General features: G+C 40.3%; 1 protein-coding gene across 2 annotated transcripts in view; it reads right to left on the bottom strand.

Annotated features, from left to right (window-relative positions):
• Positions 1–19688, bottom strand: part of rbfox3a (RNA binding fox-1 homolog 3a) — a 330465-nt gene that overhangs the window by 59315 nt on the left and 251462 nt on the right. For both annotated transcript variants that reach the window (XM_061705693.1, XM_061705694.1), the window contains 2 exons: positions 15763–15909; positions 17–70 (listed from right to left, as the gene is read on the bottom strand). In XM_061705693.1, the coding sequence (XP_061561677.1) occupies positions 17–70; positions 15763–15909 (201 nt within the window). The remainder of the gene's footprint in view (positions 1–16; positions 71–15762; positions 15910–19688) is intronic.

Raw genomic sequence — 19688 nt, 5'->3', positions numbered from 1 at the left:
TGCTATGTTTACGTACCTTGGAGCCTCGCTCGTTAAAGATAATCTCCACGTCTAAAATTTTGCCAAATTGCTGTTGAAGACAAGAAGGGGAGGAAAAGTAGGGAACACAGGAAGGGATCATTAGAATGTTGGCAGTAATCTCCCACACAGAATACAAAATGAAATCCCCCAAAATGCTGCACAGTTTTTTTCCAGAAACTTTTCTTCATTAAATGGTCGAGTATGCAAGTATTCAGTCCTCTAAATGATCAAACTCCTCTTGACCTGACAATTAGATTATTAAAACACCCATTTAAGCTCAATGCCATTTAATGCTGTGTTTGCTCTGTTGCGGTGATAAAGATGCCTTTATATGTGCATGTGTGTGTATTGGCGCGAAAGGCTATATGCTGTTAATGAACATTACTAAGGCAGATGCTATAGCTGTGCAATGTATTGGCACACACCACTGATCTTAATGATCCCCATCATCTTATGCTTCTTTTCCGCTGTAGATAAAACACAATTAGACTGAGTATTTTAAATTTTCACTTAGGAGAAAACCGTTTCTGTTGGAATCATCCTGTATGCTCTTGTCCTCATTGAACGCATTCCTAATTGTAATTACATAGTAATTATTTCATAACTTTAAATCATACATATTAGGCAACTTATGTTTATTAATAATAGAAGTTAACAAATAAATATGCCAGAACAGCTATGAAATATCAGTGAATATACTGTATTCAGGGAGGCACTTGGGTAACAATGAAGTTCCGATTCTTCGACGGGTGACGCAACCCGAATTACAAATATGCACATAAGTTGTAACGCATTATACTATCACTAATGCAGTATTAGAGTCAGACAGGAAGTACAGTGGTAACTGATTTGAATTTTGCGCCATGTGAATAGTTCATTGTGAGTTGTCCATCCCCTCGAAACGTCAGTCTATACCGACGTAAACTGAGGACACCCTGTGTATCTTTTTTGTTCTTTAACCGATGTAAGGGTTAGTAACCACATCTTGTTTTATTTTGGTGATCAATTATGAAATAATAGGAAAGCAACAATGTCTGATTATGGTTATAAAGCTGACCAGCTGTCCACAGCTGTGTAAATTTTGTTGACAAATAATTTTTCATCATAGTAATAGGCAATTATATTTTTTCTAACAAAACTACTTTTATGCATTTCCGAAGACGAAGCTGAAAACGATATGTATTGACATTTTCAACAATTAATAAAAACAAGACGGTAATGTCTGCCAGAGATTTTTTTAAAGGGGTAATATTTTCTGGTATTTGGGTAATATTGTCTCTCCGGTCCCTAAGTAAACATGAAATATGAATTAATTATCGTCTGCGAATTCCTGAGTACCAGATGTTTTTCTGCCGAGAGGCCTGAAATCAGGTCATTCGAATTTTGAGCTTATCGATGTCACTAGCGAAGATCTCCGCCTTCCCTTTCCATCCCCAACCCACCGCTGTCAACTTAACAAATACGTGTGCTCTCACAAATGGGTCTTCTACACAGAGGCAACCAATCTGAGGAAAGGGGGCGGTCTTAGCCAAATATGGACAAAGCGGATACAAAACTGGGTCAAACAGAAGTAGCTGTCAGAGGGGCCTTGTCTGGCGTTTGCAAGAAACAACAAATGCAAGGCGTTTTTTTTAAATGAAATGGACACTTTTATATTAAGTCCATGTTGGAGAGTCACTCTATGGAAGTCTAAAAAGGCAGACAGAATATGGGACATTTAAGAACCATTAGAGGGAGTATCACTGTACTACTTGTACCAAACGTGTACGTACTGACTTAGAAAGTGAAGGGAAAGTTTACATACAGTATAACCCTTTACACACATTTTTCTTTTCGTAGACTAAATAGACTGCAGTTTCCGTCGACTATACTCTCATAGTATTTTGTCAATTTAGATGACAAAATTATGACTAAAACTAAATTACATTTTTCTCAAAATCTTTTCAAAACAAAATCAAAATTTGCCGTCAAAATGAAAACTGGTCTACAGACCGCTCCAAGTACCTGAGGCCTCTTTGAGGGGTGTTATTGGAAATACTAAGGTTTAACCACATTCAATAATATTGTCACACCAGAGTGACATACAGTACCCTACAATTCACTTTTACATGACTGATTCAACACTAATTCATTCCAGCAATACAACTTGGTGATAATATGAAAGTTATCCTAAATGCATCTACATCAAGATTTCTACAAAATCCTCTCCAATTCGTCCACTTCCTAATCATGTTACTCATGGACTACACTTTCACTGGCAAAATTATTTCTATTAGATACCAATCAGATATGAATGTTGCAAAATTAAACATATTTGACACCAAAAGGGAAAAAAAGATATCAGCTTCAATTCCCCAACACCCAAAGATCACAAAAATTAGAAAGGAAATGGCGTTGTACTTGTCTGTTAGAACATTGCTTATTATGGAATGAGAGTCCTATACAGTATCTTCAGAAAGGCCCTCTGTAATGCCAGAGTAGACTATAACTCATCCTAATAAAAACAAATAAAACCGTAAATTTCTCTTCCGTAGTGTACAGTATACATCAACAGGTCAATGGTTGCCCTACGCTGTCTCAGTTTACTGAAATGTAGTGGTAATTGTTTGGAGATCTGAGTTTGATGATGTCTTGGAACTACACTCATGAGTTCATGTTGAGCACTAACCTTGCCAGAAAATATGGTAATACGCAGCCTTGCATTCTGCATAACTAGACCTTGAATCACAGTTTATTTCAATAAATAAATAAAGATGGTGCAGACCACGGAGCAAAGGCAAGGTCACAGCACCAGCCCTAAAAATTAAAGCTATCTCCCAACAATTTCACATGCAACATTTATGTACAGAAAATCAATGTATTATTTAATTTGAAGTCATATGGACATTTGATTCCATATGGACACGTTCTGATCAAATGTATTCTTACAGTTAAATAGAACAATCTTTGGAATAATTCAATCAAATATAGTGTTGTGTATGTGTGTGGCACAGATCAGACAACAACACACTGATATTTGTCTGGGACTAACCCCTCTGAGAGGCCTATCTACAGACCACTGAACACGCAATTTTGTTCAGCTAGCACTGGTTTCTCTCTGCTCACACATTCTGAACTTAACTTCCTCCCAGTGGAAGGTTGCATTTGGAGTGTGGACATGTGCTGCACAACCTTGGTGATTCATGTTGGGTAATTTAGTGTAAAATAGAAGCTGCCACACATTTCAACAGTTTAGAAAGCATTTGGGGTTACGCTATATGTTCTTGCAAAAAAAAAATGAAGAAAAGAAAAAAGTAGGAAATCACAAGAAATTGTCAATGGATCTGTTGGGTGGCCACACTGTGCCTAAAGCTAAATTTCACTATGAAAACAGTTATTTTTCTACTTTTGCAAAGCAGTTAGTTTTGTATTTATGACAGAGCATTTCTTTTTATATAAAAAGACTACTGCATCCTCATGAAAACAATCTTTTTATGGCTGAGTTCAGATATGCCTAATGACAGTGTAAAGGTGTAAACAGATATGCTCAGCATGAATCAGGCCTCGATTTTGTGTCATCTTCATATAATTTGATCAATAACAGTAAAGACATACCCTACTGAATTTCCTTTTGAAAATCAATTGATTAGAATTATTGGCAATTGATTAGAATTATTGGCAGCTGTTATCATTAAAACAGTAAAATGTTTCTAAGAAACAAAACAATTTCAAAAGTAATATTTTTCAAACTTCGAAAGCCAAAACGTCTTCGCCGTCATCTGCCCCCAATGAAGTTGCATCATTTGTTTTCTGAAGATGCTAGCTGCATTTTTGGATGTATACTTACAAGCAAAGTAAAGTCAGAGAGCCTCATTATGTTCTTGCAATACACCAGAGGAATCTGCGGCTGAAGTACCAGGATGAGGCAGGCATTTTACGTTGAGGTAATGTCATACAGCAAAAAATTTTTATTGTTATATGATGTAAATGTTATTTCTGACGTGTATGATTTGGTGAACGTGTCGGAACTATTGCATATATTTACCGTTATTACAATTGTATACAGACAAGAGTTAGGATTATTTATGCGTTTGTATCTGCAGTTTGAAAGGCAACACGTAATTTGTGCAAATCACACAATTTTTAAGTTGTTTATGTCTTTACCATTATTAACTTTTGTCTTTACTGTTATGAAAAGAAGTGTATTTCAATGGACCACCACCATTTGCTCTGTCAATAAGGACTGCCTTTACTATGAATGGCTACAATTTTAATAACGTTTGGAAAATAGGACTTAAAGTGTGACTGTTTCAGCATGGGAAACAGAACTAAGGCAGGATTTTAAAAAACGCGAAATTGGATGTTTTTATATATATATATATATATATATATATATATATATATATATGTGTGTGTGTGTGTGTGTGTGTGTGTGTGTGTGGTGTGTCCTTACCGTTGTTGATCAAATTGGCCTATGTGGATAAAATCAGGTATCCAACATCTACAAGTAATTTTAGCTAATATGCAATGGCTGATATGCAATAGGATGAAGACTCCAAGGGTGTGCGAGTGCATGATGGCATCAAAGTTTGGCGTAATTAGCTGCAGTGATCTTTAATGTGGCGATGCCGAGATTTGCGTGTGAGATCCGTCAATCATCAAATCTGTCAATCAGACGTTCAAAGTGAAGTTCAATGCATTCCCACAGATTGCGGTCATAACATGATGACTCCCAATTTCTCTACGTCAGCAGCCTGTCAAGTGTCAGGAGAGTATCAATTAGAAAAGTGTCTTCTTCAAAGTTGCTTTAATCGCATTTTAAAGCTATCACATTAGTTCATCATCTTGAAATAATGAGAGTGGTGGTAAGTCGCAAAATTATGCTTTTTTTTGTGTGTTTCTCGTGAGCTTGTAAATGAAAATAAAATAAAGACAATACATACCACGTAGTAATGGACATACAGTGCTTAGCACATTATTTGGCCATCTGCTCTAAAAATGAGAAGAAACCATCCAGCACCCTGAAATGCTTTAATGTGGACTCTTTCTATTTCAGTGAGCTCTAAATATTTTACTATTACCCAAACTGGAGCTTTGTCAGTGAGTTTAGAAATGAATCAAGCAGTCAACCATTAAAACAACATTTTTAGTTCAGGAATGCAAGTAAATAGCAATTATTTGACAATTTAATCAATAAATAATAATGTGATATACTGTTGTTTATGTTTCGTGTAAAACAGATTCAAGTGTATACACCAGAGTATTAATGCTTCCAGAAACACACAAAAAAGGGACTAGTGATAGAGATATTGATGGAAGTGGGCAAAATACTCACATCAAGTACTTTTATTTTTATTCAACAAAGGAATGCCTGATATTTGATAGATAATCTAGACAGAAGCCTATGACACGTGAGTGAATATCACATTTAGTTTGTCAGCTTAACAGCAGGTTTCCCAATTGTAATTTATATATGTCACCCACATTTAGAAGTGCAATGCTGCATTGAGCTATACTTCTCCATCAATGTCCTTAAGTCATTGTTGCTTAGATGCGTGTGCCAGATGGAGTTACTGAAGCACTGCAACACAATTAGAAGGGATTTATCTGGATCCTAAAGCTGTCTTCAGTTTTTAGTACGAACTTTTGTTCTATTTTGAACATCATATATCTTCCATTAGATTAAAATATTAGTTGTCGTCATTTTACTTACTTTCTCTTGTATATATTTATGTTCTATTGTTGCCTTTGTATATAGAAAGGGTAGAACGGCCACAGATGTACCGTTCGAGAATACCGCTAATGTGAGTTTGTGCTCAAACTGCGGTTTTATATAATTGTGGTCACTGGTTTTACATACGCAGCAAGGTGGGGCTAAGTGGTTAGCACGGTTGCCTCACAGTTCTGAAGTTGAGGGTTAGAATGTCGCCTTTGGTATTGTTGCATATTCTCCCTGTATTCTCTACCTCTCTGGTTACTCCAGCTTTCACCCACATTTAAAAAAAAACATGCATGATAAGTTACTGAAGACTAAATTGTCCAGAGGTGTGAAAGTAGGTATGAGTGGTTGTTCGACTCTACTATGTGCTCTGCGATTGGCGAGCATTCCAAGGTTTACCCCGCCCTTCACCCATAGTCATCTGGACAAAAATTCCAGCTCACCTAATGAGGACATTTACCTATAGGAATATCTGAATTGGGCCACATCATAGAAAACAAAATATGAAGCAGAATAGAAAATGGATCAATTATTTTACAAATATTTACATTGGTATAAATGTCATGGCAATACTGTGCTTTCAAGAATAACAGTTGTGCATAGTGCATTAGTTGGAGCTTTTTGTTACGTACTGTAGATACTTACTATACAATAAAAACAACACAACTTTATTTCTATAACTAACAACAACTGCAGCTGTAAAAGGTGTAAATCCTTTGTCTGAATTCCAAAATAAAATCAAAGCGTTTATGACACTTCTTCATCCCCGCTTTTCCTGGTTTGGAGTGCTGTTTTGGACAAGCCTTCTCCAAATAGTCCTTCACTTTTCAGGGCACTTTTTTTTTTGTCCAATTCTTTAGAATTTCTTTTTTGAAACGCTCATTTCTATATACGTTTTTGCATAGGTTTTAGAGATGAATGCCCTTCCTGACTCCAACCTGCCTTATTTGTCAGGGCTCAGGCAATGAGTTTTGAGTTGGGCTGGCTTTCCCCCTTAGGGGCTAGGTTCCAAGCTTTTATGACACTGGTCGGTCAGAAATAACCAAGAACTGAAAGCTGATGCAACATCAGCCTGAAAGCTGATGCAACATCAGCGTCACAGTTTACAGTCAGGATAGTTTCACATCACCATGAACTGAGAAAATGTTACTGCTCTAACACAAATACTTTCGAGCTTTGCTAGAGTTTGCAAAGTCTTCTAAAGGAAAGTTTTACGGTCTGACAAGAAACGATTGTGCTTTTGGCCACAATCACCAGTACAAACTGTGAGCTGTGGTAGCTGCCGGGCTGTTTTGCTGGAGCAGCTGTATTGTTCAATATCAATGAGAACAGAATGACAAAGGACTACCTTGGAAATTGTCGCCAACATGAACCATCAGTTAGAAAACAGTGATGTAATATGGCACCTGAAAGGCTATTAGAACAGTCTTGGAATCACCATCCTAGTTTCCTGATCCATAAAACTGTAGATTCTGCTTAAACGTAAGGCAATTGAAAGAAACATCACAAACTCCAGCTAACCAAATTTAACATCATAGTTTAGTAATATTTCCCAAACAGGGGTTAAACCAAATATTAAATGTATACTACAGCTCAAAGGAATTACAACCCCAATTCCAATGAAGTTGGGACGTTGTCCATCCATCCATCCATTTTCTACCGCTTATCCGTGGTCGGGTCGCGGGGGGAGTAGCTTGAGCAGGGACGCCCAGACTTCCCTCTCCACAGCCACTTCATCCAGCTCTTCCGGGGGGATTCCGAGCCATTCCCAGGCCAGCCGAAAGACGTAGTCTCTCTACCGTGTCCCGCGTCTTCCCCGGGGTCTCCTCCCGGTGGGACGTACCCGGAACACCTCACCAGGAGGGCGTCCGGGAGACATCCGAATCAGATGCCCCAGCCACCTCATCTAGCTCCTCTCAATGTGGAGAAGCAGCGGCTCTACTCGAGCCGATGATGATGACAGAGCTTTTCACCCTATCTCTAAGGGAGAGCCCGGACACCCTGCGGAGGAATCTCAGTCCCGCCGTTTGTATCGGGATCTTGTTCTTTCAGTTACGACCCACAGCTCGTGAACATAGGTGAGTGTAGGAACATAGATCGACCGGTAAATTGAGAGCTTCGCCTTTCGACGTAGCTCCTTCTTTACCACAACGGACCGATACAAAGTCCGCATCACTGCAGACGCTGCACTGATCCGCCTATCGATCTCCCGTTCCATTCTTCCCTCACTCGTGACCCCAAGATACTTGAACTCCTCCACTTGGGGCAGGATCTCATCGCCGACCCGGAGAGGGCACGCCACCCTTTTCTCTGAGGACCATGGTCTCAGATTTGGAGGTGCTGATTCTCATCCCAGCCGCTTCACACTCGGCTGCGAACTGCTCCAGTGAGAGTTGGAGATCACGGCTTGATGAAGCCAACAGAACCAAATCATCTGCAAAAAGCAGAGATGCAATACTGAGGCCACCAAACCGGACTCCCTCAACTCCTCGGCTGCGTCTTGAGATTCTGTCCGTAGAAGTTATGAACAGAATCGGTGACAAAGGGCAGCCTTGGTGGAGTCCAACCCTTACCGGGAACGAGACTGACTTACTGCCGGATATGCGGACCAAACTCTGACTCCGGTCGTACAGGTACCGAACAGCCCGTATCAGGGGGTATACTCCCGAAGCACCTCCCACAGGACTCCCAGAGGGACACACAAAACACATGTAAACTGGTTGGGCGAACTCCCATGCACCTTCGAGGACCTTGCCGAGGGTGTAGAGCTGGTCCACATGGACCTCTTTGCGTCGGTGGAGTAATTCCGTTCTCCTTCCTCTTTGACAGCGTGGACCAAAAGGTTTTCATCTTTATTATTTCTTTCTCACTTACCGAAGCTGAGCATTCCAAAATAGAAGACAATTTAAATGAATTAAGGTGACAGACTTGTTTCATTCAGCGCACATATCTGTTCCTGCAAGCGGCTCTGCCTCCTCCTCGAGCCAAAAACGTGATCAGAGACAGGTCGACATGACACTCTAAACGTCTAGTTGATTAGTGGACTAGCCTCTATAATCCCTATTGTGTAGTCTTACTTTGTAGTAGGTCTTTTTTTACTGCAGAAATTCCACCTTGATGTCAGTACAACTGAATATTGTAAATTAATGTCTGCAACAAGTTATTGATGCTCATAAAGATTCACCTGCCCTGACTTGATGATACATAAAGCAATAATATTTAGGACTAATCCTTACTTGTCTAAACACGCTAATTGTCTGAATAATCTCAAATGTACTGTTTGCACCCCTCAGTGCAGAGGCGTTAACCTCTCCAGTCATAGCAAAAGTTATTTTGCATGACTTCAATGATATGTTGATGTAAATTAGCCAATTTTGGATTATAATTACACCTCGCTGCCTCCGATGGAGAAAAGGCGAGAATGGAGCCTTGTGGAATAATTGGAAAGGCAAATGAGAGAGGAGCTTTGAACAGGACACATTAAAAAGAATTCCCGTGCTGAGAATGCTGGGTTACCTGGCATGCTAGAAGGCTCCTGAACAGGTGATTAGGCAGGTGCAGGTGTCATTAAAACTCTATTACCACTGTACCAACCCTTGTGCATGTGCGTGCGCGCGCACACACATATACACACACACACACACACACACACGCACACACACGCACACACACAGATTATATAGGCAGTGAATGTGTGTTGAGTATCTAATGATTCATTTAGGACCCCTACCTCTGGGAGTTTGACAGTAAGGACCCTCTTGTGGTTGGCTCACTAAGTGCCTGTTTATTAATTAAACACTGCCAATACTCAAGGGACAGCAGTCCTGCATCTCAACTTGTCAGGTTTCACCCTGTTGTAAGGCAAAATGAACAGCAGCCAAGCGCGGGTACATACGTTTTGCTTCCAAGCAATATTATCCATCCATTGTCTGTACCGCTTTATCCTCACAAGGGTCACGGGCGTGCTGGAGCCTATCCCAGCTATCTTCGAGCGAGAGGCGGGTTACACCCCAAACTGGTCGCCAGCCAATTGCAGGGCACATATAAACAAACAACCATTCGCACTCACATTCACACCTACGGCAATTTAGAGTCTTCAATCAACCTACCTCGCATGTTTTCGGGATGTGGGAGGAAACCGCAGTGCGCCCGGAGAAAATCCACGCAGGCACGGACAGAACATGTAAACTCCACACAGGCAGGGCCGGGATTTGGACCCCGGTCCTCAAAACTGTGAGGCACATGTGCTAACCAGTCGACTACCGTGCCGCCCAAGCAATATTACTATAATTATATTCCAAGTAAAGAAATGCCCCAGGATGGCGTGGAGAAAAAAGTGACATGTGGAAATCAAAATACAAAAACTATGTTGTATTGTGGCGGCACAGTCGCCGACTGGTTAGAGCGTCAGCCTCACAGTTCTGAGGACCCGGGTTCAATCCCCGGCCCCGACTGTGTGGAGTTTTGCATGTTCTCCCCGTGCCTGTGTGGGTTTTCTCCGGGCACTCCGGTTTCCTCCCACATCCCAAAAAACATGCATAAATTGGATACTCTAAATTGCCCGTAGGTGTGACTGTGAGTGCGAATGGTTGTCTGTTTGTATGTGCCCTGCGATTGGCTGGCAACCAGTTCAGGGTGTACCCCGCCTCCTGCCCGATGACAGCTGGGATAGGCTCCAGCACGCCCGCGACCCTAGTGAGGATAAGCGGCTCAGAAAATGGATGGATGGATGTTGTATTGTGGAGATCCCAAGCAGAAAGATCTTAAGAAAATGGAATTAATGGAGTGAAGCTATTCATGCCAATAATCAGTCTGCCATTAAGATTCTCATCCCTGACCCCATAATAGCCTCCCAATCGTCTTTATCTAATTATGAACTAAGCTCGTGCTTGGCTAATGATAAGTATGGTTCTATTTCTCTTGATGCTGTCTATACCTTTGTTGGAAAATAATGACTATTTACATTTTTCTGAGTTTTACTGCTTTTGGAGGTTATGTTTATTGTTCATGATACACACAGGTCTTGGGATTCGGCTTTGATTGAACTTTTTTCTCTGGCTTAGTTTAATGTTCTCATAATGCTTTTCTATTACAACTTTGGCTGAGATGACTCAGAATTCCATTTGCTGTAATGCCCAGTTATTGCCTTTGTTTGCATCGCGGTGGTAGTTTAGTGGAACTGTAATAGATTTGTGTCTGCTGCTCAACACATAGCAATTTAAGTGAAAGGAAGTTCTCCAGTTCTTCTGAAATCTATGCTAGTGAGGGTTAAAGCCAGACACATTTTACAGTAATTGCTTCTGCATTCAACTCAGGAAAAATAACACATTCAAGGACAATTCAATTGCCGCTTTTCCACTGCACAGTTCTGACTGGTCTTGGCTCAGCTTGACTTGTCTCAGGTTGGGGTGGTGGATTGGTTTCCCACTTGAAAATAGTACTCAAGGAAACTATGAAAACCATGGCACATTGAACACATCTGTCAGAAGGAGACACGTTAAGAAACAACAACGCCCCATTATTGAAGTGGACCCAAGAATGGTTTTGCTCTTAATTAGAATTTTACCTACAATTTTCAAAAACAATATACAACTCCAATTCCAATGAAGTTGGGACATTCTGTTAAACATAAATAAAAACAGAATACAATGATTTGCAAATCATGTTCAACCTATATTTAATTGAATACACTACAAAGACAAGATATTGAATGTTCAAACTGATAAACAATATTGTTTTTAGAAAATAATCATTAACTGAGAAAGTTGAGGAATGCTCATCAAACAACTGTTTGGAACATCCCACAGGTGAACAGGTTAATCGGGAAGAGGTGGGTGCCATGATTGGGTATAAAGGGAGGTTCGCTGAATTGCTCAGTCATTCACAAGCAAAGATGGGGCGAGGTTCACCTCTTTGTGAACAAGTGCGTGAGAAAATAGTCGAACAGTTTAAGGACAATGTTCCTCAACGTACAATTACAGGGAATTAGGGATTTCATCATCTACGGTCCATACTATCATCAGGTTCAGAGAATCACGAGAAATCACTGCATGTAAGTGGCAAGGCCAAAAACCAACATTGAATGCCTGTGACCTTTGATCCCTCAGGCGGCACTGCATCAAAAACCGACATCAATGTGTAAAGGACATCATCACATGGGCTCAGGAACACTTCAGAAAACCAATGTCAGTTTAGCGCTACATCCGTAAGTGCAACTTGAAACTCTACTATGCAAAGCAAAAGCCATTTATCAACAAGACCCAGCGTTCTGGGGCCGAGCTCATCTAAGATGGACTGATGCAAAGTGGAAAAGTGTTCTGTGGTCCGACGAGTCCACATTTCAAATTCTTTTTGGAAATTGTGGACGTCGTGTCCTCCGGGCCAAAGAGGAAAAGAACCATCCGGACTGTTATGGACGCAAAGTTCAAAAGCCAGCATCTGTGATGGTATGGGGCTGTGTTAGTGCCAATGGCATGGGTAACTTACACATCTGTGAAGGCACCATTAATGCTGAAAGGTACATACAGGTTTTGGAGAAACATATGCTGCCATGCAAGCAATGTCTTTTTCATGGACGCCCCTGATTATTTCAGCAAGACAATGCCAAACCACATTCTGCACGTGTTACAACAGCGTGGCTTCGTAGTAAAAGAGTGCGGGTACTCGACTGGCCTGCCTACAGTCCAAACCTGTCTCCCATTGAAAATGTTTTTTTTTTTTTTTTAAAGGAAAATGCCTCCTGGCACAGATTTGACCAGTCATTTAAATCCCTCCCATTCCTGAGTGCTTGTGATGCTGTGCTCAACAGGACTGGCTGAGACTGTCTGTCTCTCTTTATTCTCCTTTACCATTCTGCTGTTGCTTTCTCCCAGTGATACCATCACTGGTTGATTGTAGTGCAGTGTTCAGTGCCTAGGAGAATCCACTAAGTGACTGGAGACTGCTGGGAGAAAATATATAGAGTCCCAGCACTGCTCAAGTATACACAAATCCAAATGCATACAGACACTCACTCCAGCACCCCTAGCTGTTGCTGTCACCCTGTATACATCTAATGAGGATAAACTCCCTTTTAACCTCACTAAAGAATCCCATTAATTGTGTCTCTACTGACGGGCCCTTCCGTTTCCGTGACGTCTCCTAACGTCAAGAGCTCAGAGGCCTGGGAAGTGCTTGTGGAACCCACCGGAGCAGATGTTTCAGTCCATTTGTGTAACAGGAAGGTGAGTGTGGGAGTAGGAAACGCATAACTCCGACCTCCCATTAAATATTCATACTCATGCTGCTTTTGGTTGGTACAATAATATGCGTGTCTGTGTTGTATGAATGCAGAAAACAGTGGTAAACACTTGCCATGCTATATTCAGACTGCCACATAAAAGTCGTGAGCACACACATAGTATATGTATTAATACCACACACCAAGCTATGTGGCCAAAACAGAGTGAATTGTCACGCAGTGCGTGGGGTTTGGCAACTAGTTTCCGTGAGTGGCCGACAGTCAGCCACTAGTTTTGCTACGTCTCAAAACTTTAACCACCGGTAAATGGCGTTACAAGATTGCAGATGTACCGGCCAATAAAAAATGCCACATCGTATCATGTGAGCTTTCATGACCAACATACAGTAAGGGCAAGGGTCAATTGCCTGACGTGCTGACCTGGATGGCCAGACTGTGTACTGCCTTTAACTCGTGTAAAATTGTGAACATTGCCAGGAATGCCGATTGACAATCATTTGGCGAGCTTGTGCTGCCGTCCCCACATGAAGGAGTATTTATGTGGCCATCCAGTTGTCATACAAATTTACTTATATAATAAATAACTTAAGTAAATGGTGGTGGTAAAAAAAGAGGACGAAAACTTGACAGTGGCAGTTTGAATAAGTTTGATAGCTTTCCAGGATTCTCTTTCACGTAGGATGCCGTATATTGTAACAGCCTCCAAACTTCAAGTGGCAGATGATGTTTCACCTTCACGGGGCGCTGTACTTACTACACCCTACAGAGTGCAGATAAAGAAAGGTGCTTCAGTCAATGGCAGAATATAATGCCCACATTCCAGGGTTCCTCCAACCAGAGTGCGTAGGCTGGCACGATGGTGCATACATGACATACTTAAGTCCACGTGAGAGTCTGCGCAGCCAGAGAAAAGCGGAGCTGCAGGACCTTTCTGACTTAAGCACACAGGAAAATATGCCCCTTTGTGATATCTGGTCTTTGAAATAGTGTATTCTAGTGAATATAAAAACAAAACAAGCTAGCTGACCATAATTGCTCATGCAACCCATGTTGACTGAAAATAATTCACTAAAAATGTATCACTGTGGTGATCATTAATCCTTTATGGTAATGTTTTAACTAATTAATATTGTTAACTGTACAAGTATAACCACTGCTTTCAGCAAAAGGTAAAAATTATAAATCACTAATGGCTATTGAGAACTGTGACAATTGTTACCCAAGTTTAAAAACAGTTAAGAGGAAGTTTAAGGAAAGATGAGTTCTTATATATGCTGTATGGCAGTCTTTGAGAAAGAACGTTTTGAAAATGGTTTTGTGCATATTACCCCCCAAAATTGTTGGCCAGAATTGTATAATCTCAAGAGTGTTTACAATTTTGAGAGGTTCAAATCCATCTGAGCTCAAACAGCTTTGGTGCTGGAAAGAGTCGTGACAAGTTGGCGAGACACAATGATTCATATCATCAAATGATCTGAAAATACATTCATCACTACAATCTGTACTTCCTCCAATACTGTAAGTCATCATAAAATGTTTCTTTTGCATATGTAACGATAAGTGGAGCATACAAAAGGCTAACTACCTAACACTTTGACTTTCAGAGGACCACTTAAGGACAGACATGCAAGATAAAACATTAATAAACCTAGCCTAATTTGGGTTAAGGGGCATGCAAAGGTAAGGATGTGAATTATTTAGTTTTATGACGAGAGGCTTCCAAACTAGTTCAAGGGACACAACTCACATTCTTTATACTGTATGTTAGCGTTTGTGTTTCACTTTTGACTTTTGTTTTAATTGACACACAGAATACTGGGAAGTATACTATATAATGGATGATTGCTTTTGTCACTCCCAAAATACAGTGGTCCTGACATCGCTCACTTAGGCTACACCCCTTAAAGGCATACAGCTCAGGTGCACAGTTCTTGTTGTTATTTTTGGGTTGTCCTAACATACAGTAATTTTGTTTATTGCTTTAGAAATAGATTGATCGACGGTTTAATTGAGCTTGGTCACAGAACAAATGAAAGTAAGTCAAAGTACTAATAATGCTGAGAACTGAGGAAACTACAAATCAAGCTAACTCAACAACATTGCAGTCCTGCTCAAAGATGGTTATTATTTCATTCTAGCCTCTTTTTAAAGTGGCAAGCAGCTGAAGCATTTTCTTGCATTGCTGTTTTTGTGTCTAGCAGACTTTCTAAACAGAGATTGTATTCCTTCTGGAGGAAAAAATACAGTATGGATATATAGTAATTTGTGTATTAATTTGTCAAAACCATACCATCTGATCTAAGTTACTGTAATGGAGAGAGCACAAATCATATTTTACATGAAATAAACCACATCTGCAAAATACAGTTCTTAGATTAACTGAAGACTTAAATAAACTTGTCCATAGGTATGAATGTGAGTGTGACTGGTTGTTTGCTGATATGTGCCCTGCAATTGACTGGCGACCAGTTCAGGGAATACCCAGCTGAGTCATATGGTAGAGGGTCCAGTTACCTGCGACCCTAATAGGGACAGGCGGTATAGAAAATAAATGGAGGAATGGATAATTCTTAATGCCGCTATCCCTTAAACTTAACTGAGTGGATTCAAGTTGAAACAGCTCTCCTTGTCTCTGCCTTGCTTTACTATCATACCCTGAATTTGCCTTTAATTGAATGAATGTAAATTGTCTTTTTATTTTTATTGCCTTTTTGATATTCTTCATTTGTAACGCCAAGAACCTCAGACAGGATGTTGTACGTAAACTACAGAAGAATCATGCATCCATGGTAGACCATCTTACCCCAAACATTTGCCGGAGGTCAGGGTCCCGGAAACGGAAAGGTATGTTGGAGACGTGTAATCTTTTGGGCTGTTGTTTCTCTGATGAGTCATTTGGCTGCAGGTGAAGATGCTGGGAACCCTCCGTCTGTGCAACGTCATCTACCTGCTGCAAAGAAGCACAAAGAATGCCAAAGGTCAGTTAATGTTGGCAATAAAATCTGAATCTGCAAAAGGCCTGGTACAAACTCTATCCTAATTTTCTAATTCCAAGCAGCAAGTGGCATAGCATGCACTGGTGTGACTATTCCAGTGATATACTGCAAACAGCCTCTATTTGTCTGAAAATGGTTGCCCATTCTATGTCAAAATCAATAAGAAACCACTTCACAAAGCCAGGCACAGAAGTGAGGACATGCAGTGCGTTCATTCAGCCTGCCAGCTACGGGAAATTATTGATTTAAGATTCTATGTGGTGGTGACAAAAAAATTCCATGGTATGTTTTCAAATGTAAAAAATATCACTGAAACACAAGGTCCTAACTGTATAACCCCAATTAGTAGTGGTTCATTACAGAGGTGTGGATTCAAGTCACATGACTTAGAGTCGAGTCATGAACTTGATGACTTTAGACTCAACTTCCCAATATGTTAAAATATTTCCAGCTCGACTTGGACTTGAACAGCAATGACTCGTGACTTCACTTGGACTTGAACTCATTGACTTGAAAAGACTTGCTGTTTTGACCAAAGCACTGAGAAACCAACAGTTTGTATCTTTCTCTTACAAGCTATAGCTATATGTGCAAGTTACTGTTTTGCTACAGGAAAAAGTGACCACAAAATTCCAAAGGTCTTTATGACCGCTTATTAGGTCTAAGCGCCCCACACCATCATTACCCATGTGAAGTTAGGACTTTTTATTATATTTTAACAGTTTACGAGAGGTCATTCTTTCACACACTACCTAGTAATGGTTTCATTAAATAAATAAACAATCCAACATAAATCAACAATAAATGTAACAGCTAAATAAGGTATACACTATATATTCCAAGAACTACTGTTAACATATGCAGAAACAGCAAGGACAGTCAATAAAACAATAAGGAAGTTAATTAACAAAAAATAAATAAAAATCCACATTGCATTGTGGGAATTGCGCGGCTGACGTCACGCATACATGTTTTCGTTAGCATTAGCAGCTAGCTTTGTGAATGATCACGCAAATAGTTACACTGGGCTTCCTGTACATTACAGTCCGGTTTTGTCATTGTTGTGTCCTCAAGAATACTGTACTGCATTTCTTTTTTTCATTCACTTTATTTACATTTATCGATCAGCACACAGCTAGCATCTATTCAGCATGAAACTACATTATTCGTGTCCTTTTCTTTGCCTCTTTTTGATGTAATATTTTTTACATAGAGCCCCCTAGTGGTCTGACTGAGATACCCCAGTTGGATAAAATTTTACCTTTATAACAAGATGACAAACTTGTGTTCCTCTTTTTTTGTTTTAATTAATGTCTTATGTTTTTGATACTCACAAGAAATGCTAGGTTTAAACTGAAATATATTTATATTTGTGTTTGATATTGCCTCACTAGAAATGTTTGTAGACAGAAAAATGGAATTTCCTGCTATAGTCATAATGTGAATTTAAGAAAAATACTGTTGATTATCTAAAAGAGGAAACCAATTGTTCATTCATTATTAAGTGAATGTCTCATTTTCTCTTGTGTATACGTATTTGCTCTTTAACCAAGCAAAAATATATTTTATCCTTATAATTGATTATGCGGCACGGTGGCCGACTGGTTAGAGCGTCAGCCTCACAGTTCTGAGGACCCGGGTTCAATCCCCGGCCCCGACTGTGTGGAGTTTGCGTGTTCTCCCCGTGCCTGCGTGGGTTTTCTCCGGGCACTCCGGTTTCCTCCCACATCCCCAAAATATGCATTAATTGGAGACTCTAAATTGCCCGTAGGCATGACTGTGAGTGCGAATGGTTGTCTGTTTGTATGTGCCCTGCGATTGGCTGCCAACCAGTTCAGGGTGTACCCCGCCGCCTGCCCGATGACAGCTGGGGTAGGCTCCAGCACGCCCGCGACCCTAGTGAGGATAAGCGGCTCAGAAAATGGATGGATGGATAATTGATTATTCCAATAGAATTGTCAGTAGATTATGCGATTAGTAATTGCTGCACTACTGAATGCAAATTATTATTTGTGACAGATCTGTTTAATGTCACTTCTGAAATAAAGTGAAAAAATTAATAGCATAGCATTTTCATAGAATAACTGAAAACCTACTATCAATCGGTTTTCAAGGGGCAATAAACTAAGCCCCCCCCCACCTTGACAATTGGCTTTGAAATTGCAATTTCCAATTTTGATCAGGCCCCAGGTTTTCTTATAAAGGTTCAATGCACTTGTTTTACCAAATTCGTTAAATATGGATTTTAAAATATATTAAAAACAGTATATAAGATATGCATTCATCCATTTTCAGCACTGCTTATCCTGGTTAGGGTCGCGGGGCACTGGAGGCTATCCCAGCTGACTTTGGGCGAAAGGCGGACTACACCGTGAACAGGTCGCCAGTCAGTCACAGGGCACATATAGAGATGGACAACCATTTTCACTCACATTTACACCGTCACTGAGTGGGAACTGAACCCACGCTGCTGTATATACAGCACAGTTCACTGGAAATGGGTGTGTTCATTTCCTATGCTTGAGGTAAATGCTATCCATCCTCAGTGACATTGACAGGAAACACATTATGAAACACATGCTATCCTGCTCTCTGAGTGGGACAGGTAACCATCCAGTACAGTGTGTGAGATAATTTAATCCAGTTCAGTGAAGTGAACAACTTGATGGTATGATGAGAGAATGTGAAAGTGAGGTCTCGTATGGCCAAACTCTGGTAGGAACCCACATCTCGAAGGTTGAGAAGGTCACTGGAAGGATTTACAAATTGGTACATAACAGTGCATAGGTATTAGAACATAGGAGACAAAGGACCAACTTTCTACATCAGTATTAAGGTGTGTTGACTAGACTTTACGCCGATCTGATCGGTGTGATTGGTATCGGCCGACAATTATCATTTTAGGCTGATCGGCTTTCATGTCATAATTCACAGATCCGTTCAATGACGTCATCGATCGGCTCCGCACAAGACATTTAACTCCGCGTCTTCGTGGAGTATGAATCCAAAAGCTAGTTTAATTTTAGCCTTGTCACGTGTCTTGTGGTGCAGTACTGTAACTATCTGATGGCCAATAACGTTTTTTCAAGCTTGTCGGTGAAAAAACACGTCATCGGTGTGGGACTATTTTGCGGTGTCTCAGACAAACAACACCTAAGTTATTTGCAGTCTGTGCACAACTGAAGTACGCCGTGGGGAACGTCATTTCAATGCTTTAACAAAGCAAATTTGATCGGGCACGTGAAGAATGTACACGAGGAGGAGCATGCCGCGTTCAAGCAAGGCAGCGTGGGAAAAAAACAAAACGAAAAGCCAAACCGACGCAAACTCTGGACAACACCTGTCCATGTAGCCGTAACCTGAGAAAGTTGAGTAAGCATTTCAATAACAGTATTTGTTAAAGTAATTTAATTACAGTAAGTTAGCACCCATTATTTCTGTCATGTTGTAATGTTGATTTCAACTAAACTTGTCAGTGGCCAATCTTTGAATGGCCCCTAGAGGTCATTGATGTTTTAACTTTTGTCTAAAATGCTAGAGGATAAATTTGAAGATACAGTACTCAGTATACAGTACACAAGTATATACAATAAATGAACAAGTCATATAGTACACAAGTATAGACATGTCAATGTGTCATGTAGATAGACACGTTGTTCCATCTTTGGATCGGATCGGTGATCGGTTATCGTTTTTTTAAAACTTGCTGATTGGTGATCGGCCCCAAAAATCC

This window comes from Phycodurus eques, chromosome 19 (genome assembly GCF_024500275.1).
Source record: "Phycodurus eques isolate BA_2022a chromosome 19, UOR_Pequ_1.1, whole genome shotgun sequence".
NCBI lineage: Eukaryota > Metazoa > Chordata > Actinopteri > Syngnathiformes > Syngnathidae > Phycodurus > Phycodurus eques.
Note: the sequence above shows the minus strand (reverse complement) of the source record. Positions and strands in the feature narration are given on the sequence as shown.